This window comes from Apteryx rowi, unplaced genomic scaffold, assembly GCF_003343035.1.
Source record: "Apteryx rowi isolate R43461 unplaced genomic scaffold, aptRow1 scaffold_110, whole genome shotgun sequence".
NCBI lineage: Eukaryota > Metazoa > Chordata > Aves > Apterygiformes > Apterygidae > Apteryx > Apteryx rowi.
Window position 1 is genome coordinate 1,662,239 of NW_020447309.1, and position 18,841 is coordinate 1,681,079.

At 34.0% G+C, this 18,841-nt stretch overlaps 1 protein-coding gene across 18 annotated transcripts in view; it reads left to right on the forward strand.

Moving 5' to 3' along the window:
* Positions 1-18,326, forward strand: part of ATF2 (activating transcription factor 2) — a 57,070-nt gene extending 38,744 nt beyond the window's left edge. For 13 of the 18 annotated variants that reach the window (XM_026075222.1, XM_026075231.1, XM_026075260.1 and 10 more), the window contains 4 exons: positions 941-988; positions 2,077-2,283; positions 8,879-8,984; positions 15,638-18,326. In XM_026075222.1, the coding sequence (XP_025931007.1) occupies positions 941-988; positions 2,077-2,283; positions 8,879-8,984; positions 15,638-15,864 (588 nt within the window). In that variant the 3' untranslated portion in view covers positions 15,865-18,326. Of the gene's footprint in view, positions 1-940; positions 989-2,076; positions 2,284-2,718; positions 2,792-3,209; positions 4,688-6,680; positions 6,739-8,878; positions 8,985-15,637 lie in introns of those variants that run through there. The other 5 variants (XM_026075307.1, XM_026075276.1, XR_003255115.1 and 2 more) reach the window with 4 other exon arrangements.
* Positions 18,327-18,841: the final 515 nt, after the last annotated feature.

Genomic DNA, 18,841 nt, shown 5'->3' on the forward strand with positions numbered 1-18,841 from the left:
ACAGGGTTGTGGAACTTGATCTTTAAGAATAGATTATTTTTTTTGTCTGAGGATGTTGTTGTTGTGGCCTTTGTGAGGTGTTAGGAAAAAAAGCCATGTGAAAAAGATCTTAAAACTTCTTCAGAGCATGTAACAAATCTCGTAACAACATTGACCCAACTTAGATGATGAAATCTCGACTTTTACAGACATTTTGAAACTGTTGATCAAATCTCAAGAGTGTCTTCAGAATTCGTGGCATAATAGCAATTTATAAAAACTGTATACAGTATCTGGTCCAGAAATGGAAGGACCTGCATCTTTTTTATGCCTGTAACCAGTAGCCATAGGCATTAATTGCAGCTGCAGGTAAAGCATTTAGATTGGCCAGTGTAATCAAATAATAGATCCAAAAAAAAATTTGGAGCAAAAAGTTACATCATTGGAAGATGATCTCTGTTTTAAGGCTATTGTTCTGTCATACTTCCTGAAGTTTTCTAAAAGAGAATATTTTCATAATACTACATAGTAGAGTTTTCAGGATGAAAAGCTTGCTGTTTGGTTATTTTGTGAAGTACTGGAAAGTGTAACAACTTTTAAAGCTGAAGAATCACAGAAACTGTCTCAAGCCTGATTTCTTCTTCTTTTTTTTTTTTTTTAAGTTATACTGATAAGTCCATATTTGGTAGTTGAAGAAGAAGCAATTACAGATGTGTAAATGGCCTGAATTTCAAAAGTATTTCATACACTTGACTTATTTCTGCAGTATCTTTAACCCTGTTGATTTTGAGGTCATGCCAAGTAAACATGGTATCTGGGGCAAAGTGCTGTTACTTACTGATTCAACCTATAGCTCTTATACAGGGAAAATTTAAGACTGGCATGTACCTATTTGGTACGGCAACCTCTGCAAATATGGCCTTTTCAGAAGGTAAATATTAGTCTCAATCTTTCTCCTTAGGTGTGCAGTCCTATAGATACTGCTGTGAAAAATCTCAGTGTCTTATCGGTACGAAGAAAACATTTCCAAGTGTTCCATTCCTAAAGACTGGTTTGAGTTCTCAGATATTTTTTTTTTATTACCCATCTAAAATTTATGCCAAGAACCACTAGAGTTAGCGTTGGTATTTTGATACGTACTTGGGGGGTTTTAATTTAAAAATAAAACTTTCTTACTGTGCTAGACTGAGTGTGCAGGTGCACCTATGAATATATAATGTGGACAGCTATATACTGTCTATACTATCACTTGAAAGGATATTAAGATCTGTGATATTATTGTAATATATTAGATTCTTGCCCAGGGTCTGTATATCTGAAAGGAGTATAATGCGTAATTAATTCTGAAACATTTTGATCATGTCATTATATACGGGAAGATATAAAGGAACTTGGTGTGGCATGGTGAGGGAACACAACAACAAGAGGTGTAGGAAATTGCTATTTGGAGATCCAGTGATCAGTAAATACCAACCAATGTTCAGATTATTTGACAAGCAGCTTCTATATATTGAGCATAAATAATTTTGCAGTATTAGAATTGTAATTAGGTTTTAGTGAAGGGTATTTGGGAAGGGTAAAAGTAGAAACTATATAAATGTGCTTACTGCCAAATCTAATTTTTTAAAAGCTATTTTGCSTAAAAATTTTAAACTGGTAAGTTTTGTTACCTAAGTTTGTAAGTACTTGGTCACCTTATGTCATCCAAATTGGTACAAGAATGTCTGAGAGTCTGTCTAAGAGGTATTTCTTCCAGGCTTTATTCATGTGCCAAATATGAATGTCATAAATTTAACACCATGAAGTGAATGGGTTTTCTTCAGTATGCTTTTTAAACCCTAAAACTAGAGCCTTGATTAAAATGTGATGTTAATGTAATATGGTGAAGAGCGTGTAAATACAATAAAAGTTTTTTAAAAATAGGTGTACAATTACATCACATAGCTTTCTAGAAAAGATATGTGAATATAACCTGAATATATTTAGAAATATTTTGAACTCTTTTCTAAACATATGATGAGTTTATATGAATTCTGTAGTTTGAGTCATGAATAGTGTTACACTGATAACCTCTTTACTACTTTTTACTGTGTTCAGGCATCACCAGCTCAGCCTATGCCGCAAACAGCAAATACAGGTGGTCGGCGAAGAAGAGCTGCCAATGAAGACCCCGATGAGAAAAGAAGGAAGTTTTTGGAGCGAAACCGTGCTGCCGCTTCCCGATGCCGACAGAAGCGGAAAGTCTGGGTGCAGTCATTGGAGAAAAAAGCYGAGGACTTGAGCTCACTAAATGGCCAGTTGCAGGTATACTTTTTATTTCAAGCAGTAGCTGAGTTTTTGCTTTCCTAGAAAATGATCCTGGATTAATGGAGCATACACTTTGCATGAAATCTGAAATATAAATAGTTTGTAAATGATGGCTCAGTTCAGGACTGAAAATTCAGCATTGAATTGCACATATCATCAGTAAAATAAGAATATAGGAAAATATTTAACTTTCAAGATATGAACCTAAGGATCCTGCCCACTTGTCCTTTGCTCCATTTTAAATAACTTTCAAGCTGTGATACTAACAAGGATGACAAGATACATTGGAGTAAAGGCTCATTAGCCATGTAATAGCCTTAACTTGAACATCTTGCTCTTAATTTGTATCACAACTTGAGTTATTTAAATATGTTCTGTTTTGATTTCCTTTGGTCTTTTGGTTCTTCTTAACTTCATTTTTTTCCTTTAAAGTGAATGTAGGGCTCGTGAAAGGTGCCAGATTGACATCACTGGAAACTGAAGGCCTCTTTTGTCCACAGAACAGGTACAGCCCAGGCAGTGGCAGGGCAAATTTCACCACACTGCCCTCCCAGTGTGCATAAATCCTATAGTAAGGGATGTATACTGTAAGAAGATAGTTTAGTGTATGTTCCCAGTCATTTTCTGAGCTTCGCTGAGGTGGTCAGTAATTCCAAAGTTGTGATGTGGACACGTTTTTCCCTTGTAGAACAATGTAGGACCCTTTTGTTTCAACTACTATTAAATGTTAGAACATACTTTCTTAATGTTTTCCAGCCATACATTAGAATTAGCACCAAATATTGTTTCAAAATAAAAAGTCTAAAAGCTTTATTTTGGAAATGATAAAAAGGAAAATTTATTTCCTAAATAAAGAATTATTTTTAAAACTCAAAGGAAAGTATTCTGATATCTAAAAATTTTCCTTCTTGTTTTTTCTTCAGAGTTTGTTGACTGAGTTTGACCCAAATTGACAAATATTCGCAGATATCCTTCCTATTAAAATTCCTTTCTCATGATATTTGATAAAGAAAGTGTCTTAGCTTGGCTATCTGGAAGGTAGGGCATGCTGAGATTACTTTTTTTGTCATGTAATCAAAATTACAATGCATCAACCACCTTCAGCTTCATGTCTAAAAATACTCAATATCCCAGACTGTAAAATGCAAGAAATTCATGCCTAATCACACAACATGAAATTGTTTCCTATTTCCAAGAATCATGAGACTATACACCAGCATAAGTTACATTACTTGCAAATATATTAGTTGTCTTATACCTGTTCACAATTTGTAGATGTTCCTTAAATGTAATCACAGTCCTGACTTTAAATCCTTTAATGACAAAATGGTATGTAGCACCATAGCTTAAATAATCTAAGAAATAAGTGAAGATAGAGTTATGAATGGGAAGAAAAAAGAAGGGATAATAAAAGATTGGCCATATTTCAATTTTCTTAGTGAAAGAAATTTTCTGTATTAAATGACTTTTCATTATTGGCTTCAGAAACTCTGACATTTTATTATCAATGGCAATATGGTACTTGCATTGTTTTCAGTTAAAAAAATGGATATTTACAAGTTAAATGTAGTGTTGTACAGTGCAGAATATCCTAGTAGTCTTTTGCTTTTCATTAACAGGAAAGAAATCCTGTTATTGTTATATGCAGTATATTCTAACCCCTGTTTAATAGATGAAGCATAGAATTAGAGTAGCTTTCAGAGATTTTGATAAAAATAATGCAGCTGTATAGAGCTATTCAAACTTAACATTTTGCCTTGTTGTTATCAGGTAGCAATGTGCTCTATTTAAAGTTCTCAAGTAAACACTTGTAGCGGTTTAAGAACTGCAATTGAAGCCATTTCAGGGAAGAATTTAAAAAGTGTTATCCCGTACAGGATGCCACATTTTCTCCCCTGTGAAAGAGTCAGTTTTTCTCATTTTCCTTTGCTCTGTTTGTAGTATATGGTGTATTTAGTCTCCTTGGAAATAAAATTGGGGGTGGGTTTAGAGTCCAAAGTTAGAAAGGAAATTATTATATTTTGTCTGTTTTAGAGTAGACACTGAAAACATCTGTTTAGCCTGTGACTTTATTTATGTCAGTGAACTCCTTAAGGTCTCCTAACCTATTAATATATAACTGTGGTTGCCTGTGTAAAATATTATGATATTTATCCAGGTGCATTGTTTAGACCTATAATTGAATCTAAATTTTTATTCTGGTTTAAAAATATGTATAACATGAAGAAAGCTTTAAATTTCCAGATTTCTAAGAGTTAAGTCAGTAATAGTGAATTCAAGAAAAAGAAATTTCTTATAGTCTGCCAAAAGCAAAACTGTTAACTGTGAAGAACAGAATGACTTGTAAAGAAAATTGAATGTCAGAGAAATAATTAAACTGTACTTTATGTGAAAACATTAATCAGTCCTGTATTCCTTAATTCTACACTTGACAGGCTAACACAGCTGATCAGCATAGTGGGCAGTAATGCCCCATGATTACTTATGTTGTATTTAATAAGCTTAGAATTTTGCCTTAGTGTATAGTTTTATAAACTGCATATTAGGGTGTAGTAGTTCGTATTTTGTTAATATCTGAATGCCCTGCTCAACTGAATTTACTGAGATGTCATTCTTCCAAAAGTAAGTTAATACTAAAACAACTTAAAATTATATTGTATTGTTTCGCGTAAGAAGTCTTAACTTCTTTCGACAGTTGTCAGTTTTCTTAAATATAAATTCTTTTCAGTGTGACAACACAAACAAGAACTGTGTAAATTTAAAGGTTTTTAAGAAAGGAAACCCTTTAACAGTACAAACATTTTGAAAATGTTTTTTTACTCAGTTGATGTATGTTCATAGTTCTCAGCTTTCTGTAGATGAACTTCTGTACAAGAAAAGTCTACTCTGACTTTTCTTGATACATTCTAATTCCTGTATTTATTTCTTTTTTTAAATGGTTGACTATAACTTCATTTTATTTCTTTATGTATCATTTTTCAAATTTTTTGTTTAAGAGAACATTTCCATCTGTTACATCCTGTCGATAACAGATTAGGTTTTATTATTTGCCTTTATTATAGGCTCTGTTCTGTAAATTGTTTCATGCTTCACCTTTTAAAAGTTGGGGGTTTGGGGGAGTTTTGGGGGTTTTTTGTTTTTTGTTTTTAGCTGCTTGCTTTTGTGAACTCTGTTCTCTACTAATAAGTTGGATTGTCTGTGGATCTTGAATTTGATATACCACTTTGTGTTGCCTCTGAGCTTTGCATAACTACTGCAGGATATGCTATTCTATGAAAGATGTTCTTAAGGAACTATTGACAGTCTGTCCCCAGCGGCCACTCAGTCGTATTGCAGTATCAGACACCAAAGTTCAAGTATGGTCTCTGCTTGTGTCCTGTTGCTTTAACAATCTTAGAGGGCATAGTGTTAATGAATAGTGTTCATCTCGAGCAGAAGGAGTGTTAATGAATAGTGTTCGTCCCGAGCAGAAGGATGGCCTGTCCTCCTTGGGGGAGGTCATTGTAGATTTTAAAGGACATCCATTATCAGCAATCAGTGGTGGTTTGTACTAATGCTGCAGAAGCTGCTTAAAGGAGGCTAAATTATGAAAAAAATGCACATAAGTAAAGGTCCTTTTCCATACAGGTGTATCCAAAAAGGAAAAGAATGACTAGTGTTTAACTCTGAATATAAGCTATCCCCATTACAGTCACTACTACCTGTCTTTCTGATGATAGCTTTGGTAAATATACCTCAGAAATGTTGCCCCAACCTTGTTAGTCTAATCCCACAATTACATACTCGTTTTGGACCCAGTGAGGAATAGGCAGATATGGGAGAGAATGTCATATGCTGAATGGTGCACCTTGCTGAGACTACAGAAGGGAAAATAAGTATCTTTTGAAAAATGCAGTACAGGTAGAAATAGATATGCTTTTCTCCAGAACTGTGCTTTCTAATAGCACATTTTGGAATATGTGAATATAAAAAATTCTGTATTTTCTATTTATTAGATAGTGTATAAAGTATATTTCATGTTTGCATAAAGAAACATTTATCCTGATACTTGACTTGTCTCATTAATGATGAGGAGCATTCACCTTCCCAGTGCTAAAACTTTCTTTATGCCATCTCTTGAAATGTTTATTCCATGTGTTTCTTCTTGTTAACCTCTTTTCTGTGAAGAAAACCATGTGTTAACATATTTTGAATGAGATGGAGGAACTCAATAATATCACACACGTTGTAAGAAAAATACAAAGTGTATAGATGTTGGTCCAGTTTTAAGAATCCCCTTTTATTACCAACCAAAAGTGGATTTTACTAGTAATATATAGATGGCAACCACTGATTGCCCTTCTGTGACATTCACTATACTCTGAATGTAGCATACATACTCTTGCTATTTTCAGGAATGATTCATAAATTGAGTATGGCACTATTGGCACACAGTGTTAGTAACAATGAAAGGTATGTATTCAGTGATAATACCTCAACTTTTGTAATTTGTATATAGGATGTGCTGTTCCATTTTTCAAATCTGCTTTAATGTAAAAGAACATATTTGGTTTTTTTATATTGCTGTTAGCAAAATTCTTAATACTTATAATACAACTGAAATTAATCTATAAACTGCCTTTCCAATCACTTTCATAAATGTTAGAGTTATTTACACTGGTAAGCAGCTATTTCATTTTTATATATGCCATTAATGTAATAAAATTCTTGCTTAAATTAAGAGAGACAAAGCTTAGAAACTTGCTGAAAACTTTTTCTGGATTTGGACATTTATTTTGCCAACGTTCCTTAAAACAACCAGCAGAAGTATGTTTTATATTCTTGGACACTGCTTCTGCAGCAACTGTAGATTATCAATAAGTGTCTCGAAACTACATCAGCCCCTTCCACCCCCCCAAGCTTTGTCCGTTTTGTGCAGCTGCCTGCTTGGCATCCAGACTTGTAGCTCCTCAGTAGATAACACGGTGAACTAAGAGGAGACTGAGAGCTGAAGGTGTGAGTAGTGTACTTACCAGTGACAGCCCAAGATTTCTGGACATGTAATTCCAGGGAAGCCTGAAAGGGGAACTGAGAGCTGATGGAGTGTGTGTTTTTGTTTTTTGTTTTTTTAATTGAAAGTACTGCTTTATTAAAAGCAGTACTTAATAGTTTTCTAAGAGAACTTTGCAAGTATAAATATTTAAGATTTTTATCTCCTAAATGGAAGGAGAGGACCCGAAGAGAAGCTTTGTCTTAAAAGAACGGATTTTTTTTAATGTTTATGAATTAGATTATTTAGGATAATTAAGCCAAATAAATTCTCTTCTTAAAATTTCTTTTCCTTATTTTAGAATACTTTTAGTTATAATTCATCTCTTCTCTGACTGTATTGCTTCTTTTCTAACTTGCAAGTAAATAAGCTGAAGTTCTCATGCATTTTTTCCATGTAAGTTTATTTGCAATCCAATTTTCTTGTGTTACGTTTTTCTTTAACTTGCTCCTCGATGCAAAACCATGTTTACTGAGCAATTATGACATGTGTAGTATATTATGCTAACATACAAAGGTTCTTATAGGCTAAGTAACTTCAAGTATTTCATATTGGTGAGAGGGATTTACATTTAAAAGAAAAATTAACCCATGAGAAGCATGTATAGTGACAAGATGTAGGGAATCACAAAGCATTACAGATGACTGGATTCTGTAGATACATAAACATTTTTCTGCTCTTTTAAGTGAAAATGGATCTATCAAAATGACATACTGTTCTTAATTTGGATTGTCACATATAATGCATTTATGTAGTGCTTCTTCATCCATAGATATCAAACTGCTTTACAAGGAAGGTAAGTATCTTTGTCCTCCATTTTACAAATGGGAAAATTGAAGCACAAAGAAGTAAAGTGACCTTGCTCAAGGTCACCCAATGTGGAGTGCTGTAGCTGGGAAATGAACCCAGTTACTAGATCCTGCAAGTGCTGCCTCTTAGATTACACTCTGCTTTTGTGACATAAGCTGACATTTCAGGGTTTTATCATTATCAGTTATAGATGTTCCTTCCTACAACATTTGGTTTGTGCGGTACAAAAAATAAAATCAATGTAAAAATCAATAGACGCTTGCCAAATTTTTTTACATCACATGAGATTTCCTTTTACAAAATCTAAATCTAAATATAGTCGCCAAATATCACTCTGCATTGGTTAACTTTTCTGTTTTGTTGGCTGTGACATCTGTTAAAATGAGAGTAGTTAAATGTAGGCTTACTCTGATTAGAATTCATCACAAAACCCTGCAGAAGATTCTTACAGTAGCTGGATCATGTGAATGAGATTATATGCAGACTCTGCGGTCTGCAAACCGAAAAATATGTTGTTATTTACCATAAGAGCATTTCCTAGTTTAAGTAAAACATAGTCGGTCAAGTTTCAGCTAATATTTAAGTATTCTAAAGTTAAAAAAAGAAAAAAATTCAATATATATATCAAATGGAAATTTATTGTATTTTATTTACCCCTAAATGAACAACTGAAAATCCTATAAAACTTAATATTTACCTTTAAAATGTGTGTAGTTTGAGCTGTGTGAAGTACATAACTTTCTTCTCCTTTAGAATGAAGTCACCCTGCTGAGAAATGAAGTGGCACAGCTGAAACAGCTTCTTCTGGCTCATAAAGATTGCCCTGTAACCGCCATGCAGAAGAAATCTGGCTATCATAGTGAGTAATGTTCCATTACCTATAGCCTTAGGCTGCATCAGTGAAATACTGCCAAAGTGAACTGAATGAACATTAAAAATGAGAAGTGCAGTTCTAATATTGCATTAAAGATTAAAAAAAAATCTCGAAGGTTATTGCAAGACAGGAATGAATGTGATATTTAGAAATATTTTTTGTAAGTCCTTTCAGTTGAAATGTTGCATAACAGTAAAGGTTTTATGTTGGCTTAATAAACATATATGATAATTAGCATTTAAGGACTATATGCTGCTATACCTGCTTTGGAAAATATAATAGCACATGTGTTAATAGTACATGATAAACCATTTCTTTATACTTTATCTTAGCCTAGTACAGTGAAAGGTCCTTGTTTTTTTTCCCATATTGTAATAAGATTTCAGTAGAGGTAATATAACAGCTGTCCTCATTTACCATAACATCCAGGATCAGTCAAGCCGTTAAAATAATCAGATGCAGCTTCATGGCTCTTACTGTACACTGTCTTCTAGATTGTTTTCATTTTCACATTAAGCAACTACTTTTCTATAACTGGATATTTTTAAAAAGCAATTCTAATAGTTAAGGGGATACTGAGAGCTTCTGTAACATCATATCTTTCCTAATACGTATTTTTATTCTAAGTTACTCACTTGATTTTCATCCTTCCAGCATTTTAAAGGTTAATTATGCTTTCCTGACTTGTAACTTCATTTTTGGATATGATACACAGAGCTAGAACCAGCTGCTGCTGTTGTAGAATAAATGGCCAATTTTGTCCATTGTACACAAATTTGTAACAAATAACTGAGCTGGGAATGCATTAGGCAACATTCATAATATATAACCCACAGCTTTCGTTTTTATGATTTAGTGATATTTCAGGATATTTGTAAATGTGAAGATTGTTTCTGCCATATGTAGCCACTTCATTTTAATTTGCCAGTGTCAGTAATGCAGGAGGATAAAGGAACATTTTGTATTGCATGCAAACAGATCCTCAGGTGCTTGCGATAAAACTTAATGGCCACCATCTTTACTTGTAGTCATTGTAAGCAGTTTCATCAGAATGGGCAATATTTTTTAATTTAAAAGATTCGGGAGATTTAGCAACTATCCATTGCCATATATATTTAGAATACTGATTTTGTCAGTTTTGAGCTTATAAATCTTGGTCCTTTGATCTCCAGTCATTTTGACAGGATGGAAAATAGCATCTTGGAATAAATTGGAACTGTATAGAAATATGTTTGGGATTTATATTAACAATGATTGCTGCAGGGATGARGCCATTATGGCTCCCATCTGACAGAACAGCATAATTTCATACAGAAGCTACTAGGGGATAACATTATGCATGCAAGGTTTTTCCAAAAGAAAAAAATGGATTATTGAATTTTGATGTTTTGAGGATACATATCTGTTCCTGAATTTGCATGAAAAACACAAAAACACAGATCTTCAAAACAGACTGGCAAACTAAGTACATGCTAAGGATTTCTTTGTAAAGTGCTAATGATGGCCTGTTTAGTAATATTGTTTATTTTCTGCCCTCAGAAAAGGACTCCAATGTTCCTAATTTACTAAAGAATGAAAAATAAATAGGTACTAAAATACTAATCAGTGGCAACAGCCTACATTTTAGAAAAAAATAAAATTATAGTAAGCAAGGGAATTGGAGGCATAGTTCACCTAGTTTCTTCAACAGTCTTTTGAAAGTAAAAGTTCAGCACAAATGATAATTTTAATGTTATCTCTTTGAAGGCATTATGTCACATTATCTTCACATGACTGCTGTTAGGAAAGCATTTAGGCTAAGTGACCCACATTATAATTTATGGGTGGGGTAGAATTGTTTCAGCTAAGGTGTTCATGAAAATAGTGTGGATAGAAAGTATTTTTGAATAAACATTTATTATGTTTATCAGGCAACGGTCATGTAAGTTGAATTGCTTCAAAAAGTATCGTGCAGTATAGCATTCTGTCTTTGTGGAAGTAAAAAACAGCATTCCTGCAGCGCTGAATATTATACATTGCTGAGACAGTGCTAGTTTATACCAGAAAGACAGTGTTTTAACAGCTAAGTCCAATTTAATGGGGTTTCACTTACAACACAAACAGGCACAAACAATCTGTGGTTTTGCGGGGTATTTTTGGCACCTATCTGCATATATTCTAAGATCTTTCAGATTCTCTGGGCATGTTTTTGCCTCACACCAAGTGAAGAACATGAGAATGAAAATTCTCTCTTCTTCTAAGACTATGCCTAGAAGCCATATTTTCATTATTTTAAATCTCTTGTGCTTGCTCCAAAGAGTGTGTTATCAGAACAGAGAAACCAGAAAAATGGTTATTATGTTTTAAGGCAGCAGAGATGAAATTCTGGTGCAGTGTATGAGTTGTCAGCCAATTTAAACTTTTTCATTCCCAAAGAGGAATGCTATTGGTTTTGAATGAGTCCTTAAATATTTAAAGTGCAGTATTTAGGAGAAACCTAGATGCATTTCATTTAGGTTTCATTTCAGTTCTATAACAAATTATTTCTAGAAGTCTCCTTTTATATATTTTCTCGGGCTTTTCTTGGACTTGAGGCAGAAATAAGTTGAAAACTTGCAGGACAAAAATATGGAGTGAAAATTCTAGTTGTGAAAAAGTTGAAAAAGGTGTTTTAGATATTTTTCTTATTTATTTTCAAAAGAATGCCATAAATTTCCAGAGCTTTTGCACAAAACTGAATTTAAATTCAAAGTTAAATAGATGCTGTTATGTAGGTGATATTAAATGTCTTTTCTGGGGTTCTTTCTCTAGTTAGTTTTAAAGAAGCAATAGGAAAGGACTAACCAGGTCCACACCTCAAATAAATACTGTGTTCCTACAGCCTGTCCCTGAGAGGTGACAGCCCTCAGAACTGAAGGGGATATTCACAGAGGCCAACTCGCTGGAAATCAGTATTTCAAGGCTTGAGTCCCTCTATAGTCCATGGAGGCCTTGTTCAAAATTACCATTAGACTTCCTTTCATGTGATTATCAGGGGATTGAAAGAGTTCCAGATCGCTTTATCTCGATGCTTTCTTACTCATTCCCATTTTGGGGTTTGGGGTTTCTTTTCCTGAGGACTAAATTTTCTGTTTGCTTAAATTACTGAAAGCTATAGGTGAGCAATGCTAATAAGCAGTAGCAATGTTTGACTACTCTACAGTAGTACTCTTTAGTACATCCTCAAAAGTCTTCTCTGCTTTTTTTGTGTATTTTTAAAAGCTTTTTCAACAGCACAGCCTAGCCCACATTATATTCCACTTCCAAAATGACTTGCTCTTTTTATGAAGCAACTTGTCTGGGAGCTATGTAGTCTTCAGGAAAGTTCATGTGACGTAGGTCTGCAGATTTTCAGCCTTCTAATTACAGCACAAGTTACTTCTCTAGATTCACTTCTGCTTTTAGACCTTGCATTTTCCTTGGTTTGAGGCAAAGCTGGGGGAGACATTAAAAGGTGACATGCCTGTTTTTTCCACATTGCTGTGTACAGTATGATATCGGTGTCATGTTTCAGTTGCCTTCTCAAAACTATAATCCTGTGCCTGGCAATTCTCTGGCCGACCTTAAAAAAACAAACAAACGAACAAAAAAACCAAAAAACCTCACTTGGTCAGAATGTAATGTCAGAATGTTTCTGTGTTCTTCTACAAGTCTTTGTCTTTTATTCCCAGTCTTCAGGCTTAAGAAAACAAGCTACCTTTGTAGCAGTGTGACACCGGGTACACTCTGTATTCACTGAATAGACTTTTTTGTTTATTTTTAATTCTTCAAATGGAGTTGTGTATTCAATTTTTGGCTGCTATTCCTATAAACTTAGGGCTACCAAGGAAATCAAAATAGCTGATCTTTAGGTAGGGTATTTCTAAATATTACTTAGTAGTTATTGCAAGGATTTAAGCTTCCAGTCAAATTTGTTAGCATCAGTTAAGTCTGTATCTTATATGACAATCTGTGCCTGCTGTAAGCTCCTGCCTCCAGCCCCTAGCATCTGAAAATAACTGAATCTTGTGCTCTTATCTGTTCAATACAGTATGAGATATGAAAGCATCTGTTGTACATCGGTGATGATTAGTATTCTCAGATTTGTTTCTTCCATTGCATATATGGTCTTTCGGACTCCACCAGAACCAGAAAACCAAGCCCTTCTCCTCTACTGTGCAAGTGTGATATTACTACAAGAGTTTCTTTTGAGTTAAATTAACAGTGAGCATACATGTTAAGGGACACAGAACAATGGAAGTAGCTCTTTTTTCTCTGGCTGAAAGATGATGATCTGCTTTACTTCCTGGCTATCTCTGCCTTGCAGCATTTACAACTCACCTTTTTCTCTACTTGAGGATAAGTAGGATTTGGCCAACAAGGGGATCAGGATCAGCAAAAGAAGCATAACTAGGAAGTTTGAGATTTCCATGAGAATAACGGCAGCTCGGAAGAGGATGAGCAGGTGTGACAGCATYGAGTTTATGTTTGGTAAATGATGGCCCACTCACTGCCATTTTGTTCTGTTTGAGGGGAAGAATATGCTACTGTCCTAATCATTAATCCAGTGTTTTTCAGGAAGTGGCTAAAATTTCCTTCTGTTTTTAACAAAGTTTGCATGTGTTCCTCTTTACTTGTTTTATTTACATCAGATCATGCTKTTCTTGATGGAACTGTAGCAAAGATGAACTCCCATTGAATGGTGTTAACTGAATTGGTGCATGTTCATGTTCTATTTCCTTTTTCCTGAATGCACAAATCCTACTGAGGATCACAAACATCTTTCAGAAGTATTTTATGTCTCTTCCTCTTGCTATTTTCAGTTGCCATATAATCTTAAGATATGTGGTAACTGTCAGCAGTTCTAGCTCAATTTCATCTGTCTAGCTCCTTGGATGTTTGAAAGATCTATTTTTTGAAAAAAATACAATACATGTAAAAATAGTTAGCCTTGTGGGTAAGAACATTACGATACTTTCYGAGGATTATCTTCATGCTCTTGTAATAGGGATATAAAGAGAAATTGTTACCTTGTCCATGCAGGCAGTGTTTCTTAGGAAGAAATATGCAGTTTTGCTTATTTACTCATCTCTCTGACCTTACCTTGCTTTTCCAGAAGCAGCCAATGCTAGCAGAACTATTATTTTCGGGATTTGAAGAAGAGTGTCCTTAGTATAAATGGGGTTGCTTTAAAGATTTTCTTGTGTTGTAGAGTTGCCTTGCTGATTCAGTGACTTCTCTTACTCAGTATTTCATACAAACCTCAGTTCATCATAAACTTCATTTCGTCATTGTTCATGCTTTGTATTCATTTTTAGTTACTGCTATTAGCCTGATTTTGTATGAAAATGAGACAGTATGATCACAGTATTGTTCATCTTTTAGAGTTGGTGTCATCTTATCCCATCTCTTCTATTCTCCTGGGTACTTTTGAACTTGTAGGCCAATCTCAAGCAAATCTGAAAGGAATCCCAAAGACAAATCAAACTTTGTTCTGTTGCTGTGTCACAAGCAGCATTTTCGTGCTTCTTCAGATAGTGTTTGTGTTTTTCTATGTTATGTTATATACTGGTCAGTAGTGTTTAGAAAGGGCTTCTTGTTTTCCCAGTTGTCCATCTGTATACTGGGTTTAGGTCAGTATATAAATCTTTTGTGAAAAATATTTGGAAAACACTAAGTAGCATGAAGTGGTGCAAAAAAACCCCTTACATTTGGTATTCATATTTCTTTTTTTGAGTGAAAACCAGTAGGTTTGTTTTCTTTTTTTAGTCCTTAACTCAGCTTTTTGCTGGAGTGTTTGCCTACTGCYTTGGCTAACTTTTGCATCTCTGAAGCATGAAAAGCATGATTTTAGCATGACTAGGACATCTGTATGAGGAAAAACACTTTAAACCAGGCCAGTTTGTAAACTCTTTTAGTCTGTTTACCCTCTGTCATGAGAAAAGTTGGTGTGACTGTGTGGCTAATTCACTTCAGTACTTCAGTTTTGTGTAGAATATGTAAAATATATATATTTTTTAAACAAAGCATTAATAAATTAACTCTTATTGACAGACATTTACATAGTAAAAATGTTACTGAACTTCACTATGTTGAAAGAATGTAGGTTGAAAACTTTGGAAGTATTGTCCAACTAATAAGGATTGTCCAATTAATGTGTTCTACACAGTTTTTCAGATTTGATTTTTCACAACTATTGTTAAACATAGAATTAGTCTCTTGATTACTAAGCAAATACAGTAAGTGGTACACTTTAAAAATCTAAATCAAATTAATTTATATAATATTAGGAGATCTTGTAGTATTTTAATCTTTAAATACTGCTTATTAATAGGAGCATTCATCACTAGAATTAGGTTATCATAMTCATCAGCTGATTTACTAGGTGGGAATCAGACAATATTAATCTTGATTTTAAAGATATGAAAATTTACTTGTTTCCTAAATACTTCATAATGCAGTCCATATTTTTTGCTTATAAACTAGTATTTTTGAAAAAGCCTAAAAATAAGATTTTTTTTTTTTTTGCAATTTGTTGTTCTGCATTAAACCATGAATTTTAATTATTTAGATGATTGCTGTTATCTGGAAAGTGGTGGTGTGCATTCCAGAAAAAAAATAAATGAATTTTTCTTCTTAAGCTGCAGATAAAGATGACAGTTCCGAAGACATATCAGTGCCAAGTAGTCCACATACAGAAGCTATTCAGCATAGTTCTGTCAGCACTTCTAATGGAGTAAGTTCAACTTCCAAGGCAGAAGCAGTGGCCACTTCCGTTCTCACCCAGATGGCGGACCAGAGCACAGAGCCAGTGCTTTCCCAGATTGTCATGGCGCCTCCCTCCCAGTCGCAGCCATCAGGAAGTTGATTAAAAACTTGCTTTGCATCAGTTTCTTAGATATACATTTGTGACTTTAAAGGGAAATCAGCAAAAGACCAGTCTCCATCTAGGAGAAATCTGTAGCTTAAAATTATTCATTTTTAAAAATCAAACTTAAATTTGGCTTTAATGATTGGCAGATGAAGATGAGACAGAACAACAGTTTCTAGTCTCTTAGCAAAAGACTTGTTTTGTTTTTGTTTTGTTTTTTATATTAGGTTTACTAGTTATTTTCTGTGCTCTATTTGTAAAGTGTGTGTACAGTACAATGTGGTTTATTTCATTTTTAATTTGGTATTATTTCAACAAGCATTGGGGTGAATTACTAAAGGTCATCCCCAAGACTGTGATAGTAATATTATGTGACATTTTATACCAAAGTTCTGCATAGTCCCTATTGACTTTGTAATGTTAGCAAGGTCATAAAGCACTAGGCAAGAGAAAGACAGTAACAGTAAATTTGCTTTTAGTCTTTTTGCCTTTTTGTTGTTTTGCACATTATGAGAGGAAGAACATTGGGAGAAAAATCTTTGGGTTCTTTTGTGTATAGCATTTTGTTTGGCTTTTTAACTGTTGGGGTTTTTTCAATTTGTTTAATAGGGCCAGTACAGTATATGAGATACAGTACTTTTATGCACATACCTATCCGAGATGAGGATCATTACTGAATAGATTTCTTTGAAAATTAATGTCAGTTCCCCCCCCACACACACACCAACACTTTCATTCTGAGGGGGAGGAGAGCTTTGCTTTTCCAGTCATACAAGATATCTGTAACTACCCTTTGTTGCAAGGCTGAAACCAGTAAGCATATTGTAAAATACAGGGTTATCAATTATGGAATACTTAGTATTTCAAAGTAGGTTGATATTTTGTGGATTTTTGAGTCACAGACTAAGGAATTTACTCATGGTTTTGGATGCCAGAAAAGCCTAAAATCCTTCTTCAGACAATTCAAGACTTTTTTTGTCATTGTCTTGTATTTGCAAGCTAACTTGTACTTAATTCTTGTGTAAGCACTGTCATCTTTTAGTAGCAAAAATTTTGATACCTTTCTTGTGGRAAAAAAAAAAAAATCAGTATCTACCGTATCTTGGAAACAATGTAATTGTGGTGTGTGTGGTGTGTGCGTGAGAATGGTTCAGTAGTTTATGCCAGCAGTCTTTTGCTTGAATGTTTAAAGATGCCTTCAATGTGATGCTGGCTGATAGGTGATTGCAGTTTTAAAATGTTATTTACTGTGCGAACTTGGATAACTAACATTCCATGATGTAGTTTGTTTCTGATGAGATGATTGTAGGTACACTTTTTCTCATTATCCAATCATCTGTAGGATATTGAGTTTTTTAAATGTGCCATTATCTATTTTGATTCTGTACTCATGTTCAAAATACAGTACAATATTTTACAATAGATTAAGTTGTTTAAAAAAAAAAAGTAGATGTGTGCTTTCAGGTCGGAAAACTTTGTATAATAGCAAAAACAGAAACATAGTAGCATCTGGCAGTAAAGCAGGATTTCTCTATGTATATAACAAAGATTTAATGCATTTATAATGGGTTGCGTAGTTCATTTGCTCTTCCTTCTCCACCCTATACTATCTGTTTTAAGTGTCAGTGCCATCAAATTTCATATTTGATTCGGTTTTAAATCTAAAATTGTAATTGATCCACAAGAAAATCATAATTTCTACAATATATATATATATACAACCATACTATAATGAAAACTGGACAAAGACATATCTAAGTCATATATATCTTTCATTTCAGGGCTTTAAGCATGAAAATAATAAGGATTCTAAGTATTTTGTATTTTTAAAATAAGGAAGTTGAGTTGATAACCTCGTGTGTTTAGAAGTCTTTCCCAATTTCAAGGAAAAAAAGCTGTAATGGTTATGTTTCTGGGATGGTAAAATACAATAGACATCTTGTGAGAAGGAAATTAATTGCAAAGGCACAAAATGTGAATTCTGCAAGAAAGCTATACAGTTACTTTACAGTTACTTTTCATTGTAGTTTTGGTGGACTAGATAAGGCCTCATTGATTACACTATAATTTGYTCTCCTAAACACAAAGGCTTTTTAAATCATATTTATATAAGTGGAGTTTTTTATAACAAAACTATTGCGCTTGTAAAATAAGTCTACATAAGTGTATAGGAGACATGTAAACAGTTAATGAATTTAACAGTGGGGCTGGAAAAAGAACCATTAAAATCTATCTGTGTTCAGCAAATAGAGAAAAGTTATTAGTCGTACAACCATGGATTCAGTTTTGAGACGTATGTCACACTACTGTGCTTAGCATTTTGGGTCTTTACATTTGACATGTTTCACAAACTGTACTGTTTTCTTTTATGTGCAGTTTGCATGAGTAAATCATCAAAGAGAATAAAATCTATAAGTTATGTTCCTATTTTAATGAAATTATAATTGTTCTAAAAGGCAGTGGTGTCATCGGACTCCTTTCTTCAGCATTGCAATTATTAGCACTTTTGTGGAACTCATTGCTATAATGTCAAGCCAATGTTATGTAAATAATGGCACATATGTTTCTTTAGAAAATAAGCCAAATTCTATTGCTCTGCAGTTGGGTTGCAGCAACCTCGGAGGAATTAGCCTTACATCATTAGTTCCAGGAGCCTAAGGTAATCCTCAGAAAAAGGAGTTCTTTAACATAGCTTGGTGATCACAGATGTTGCGTGGCCGTTTCTTGTTGCAGTGAGTTCCCCAGCAAAAATGGTGTGTAATCATCTGTGTGTATACACAATTTCCAGCTAACTTTCAAATGCCTTAATCACATCTTAATCTACATGAAGCTAGAAAATAACAGATATAGACAGACGAACTGCTCACAAGTTTGTCCTGAAAGGTTGAAAAGAAATCATGCCCCACATTTTTTGTTTTAGAATATTAAAAATAATTCAGTTTTATTTATGAATTTTGGAAACATATTTATGGAG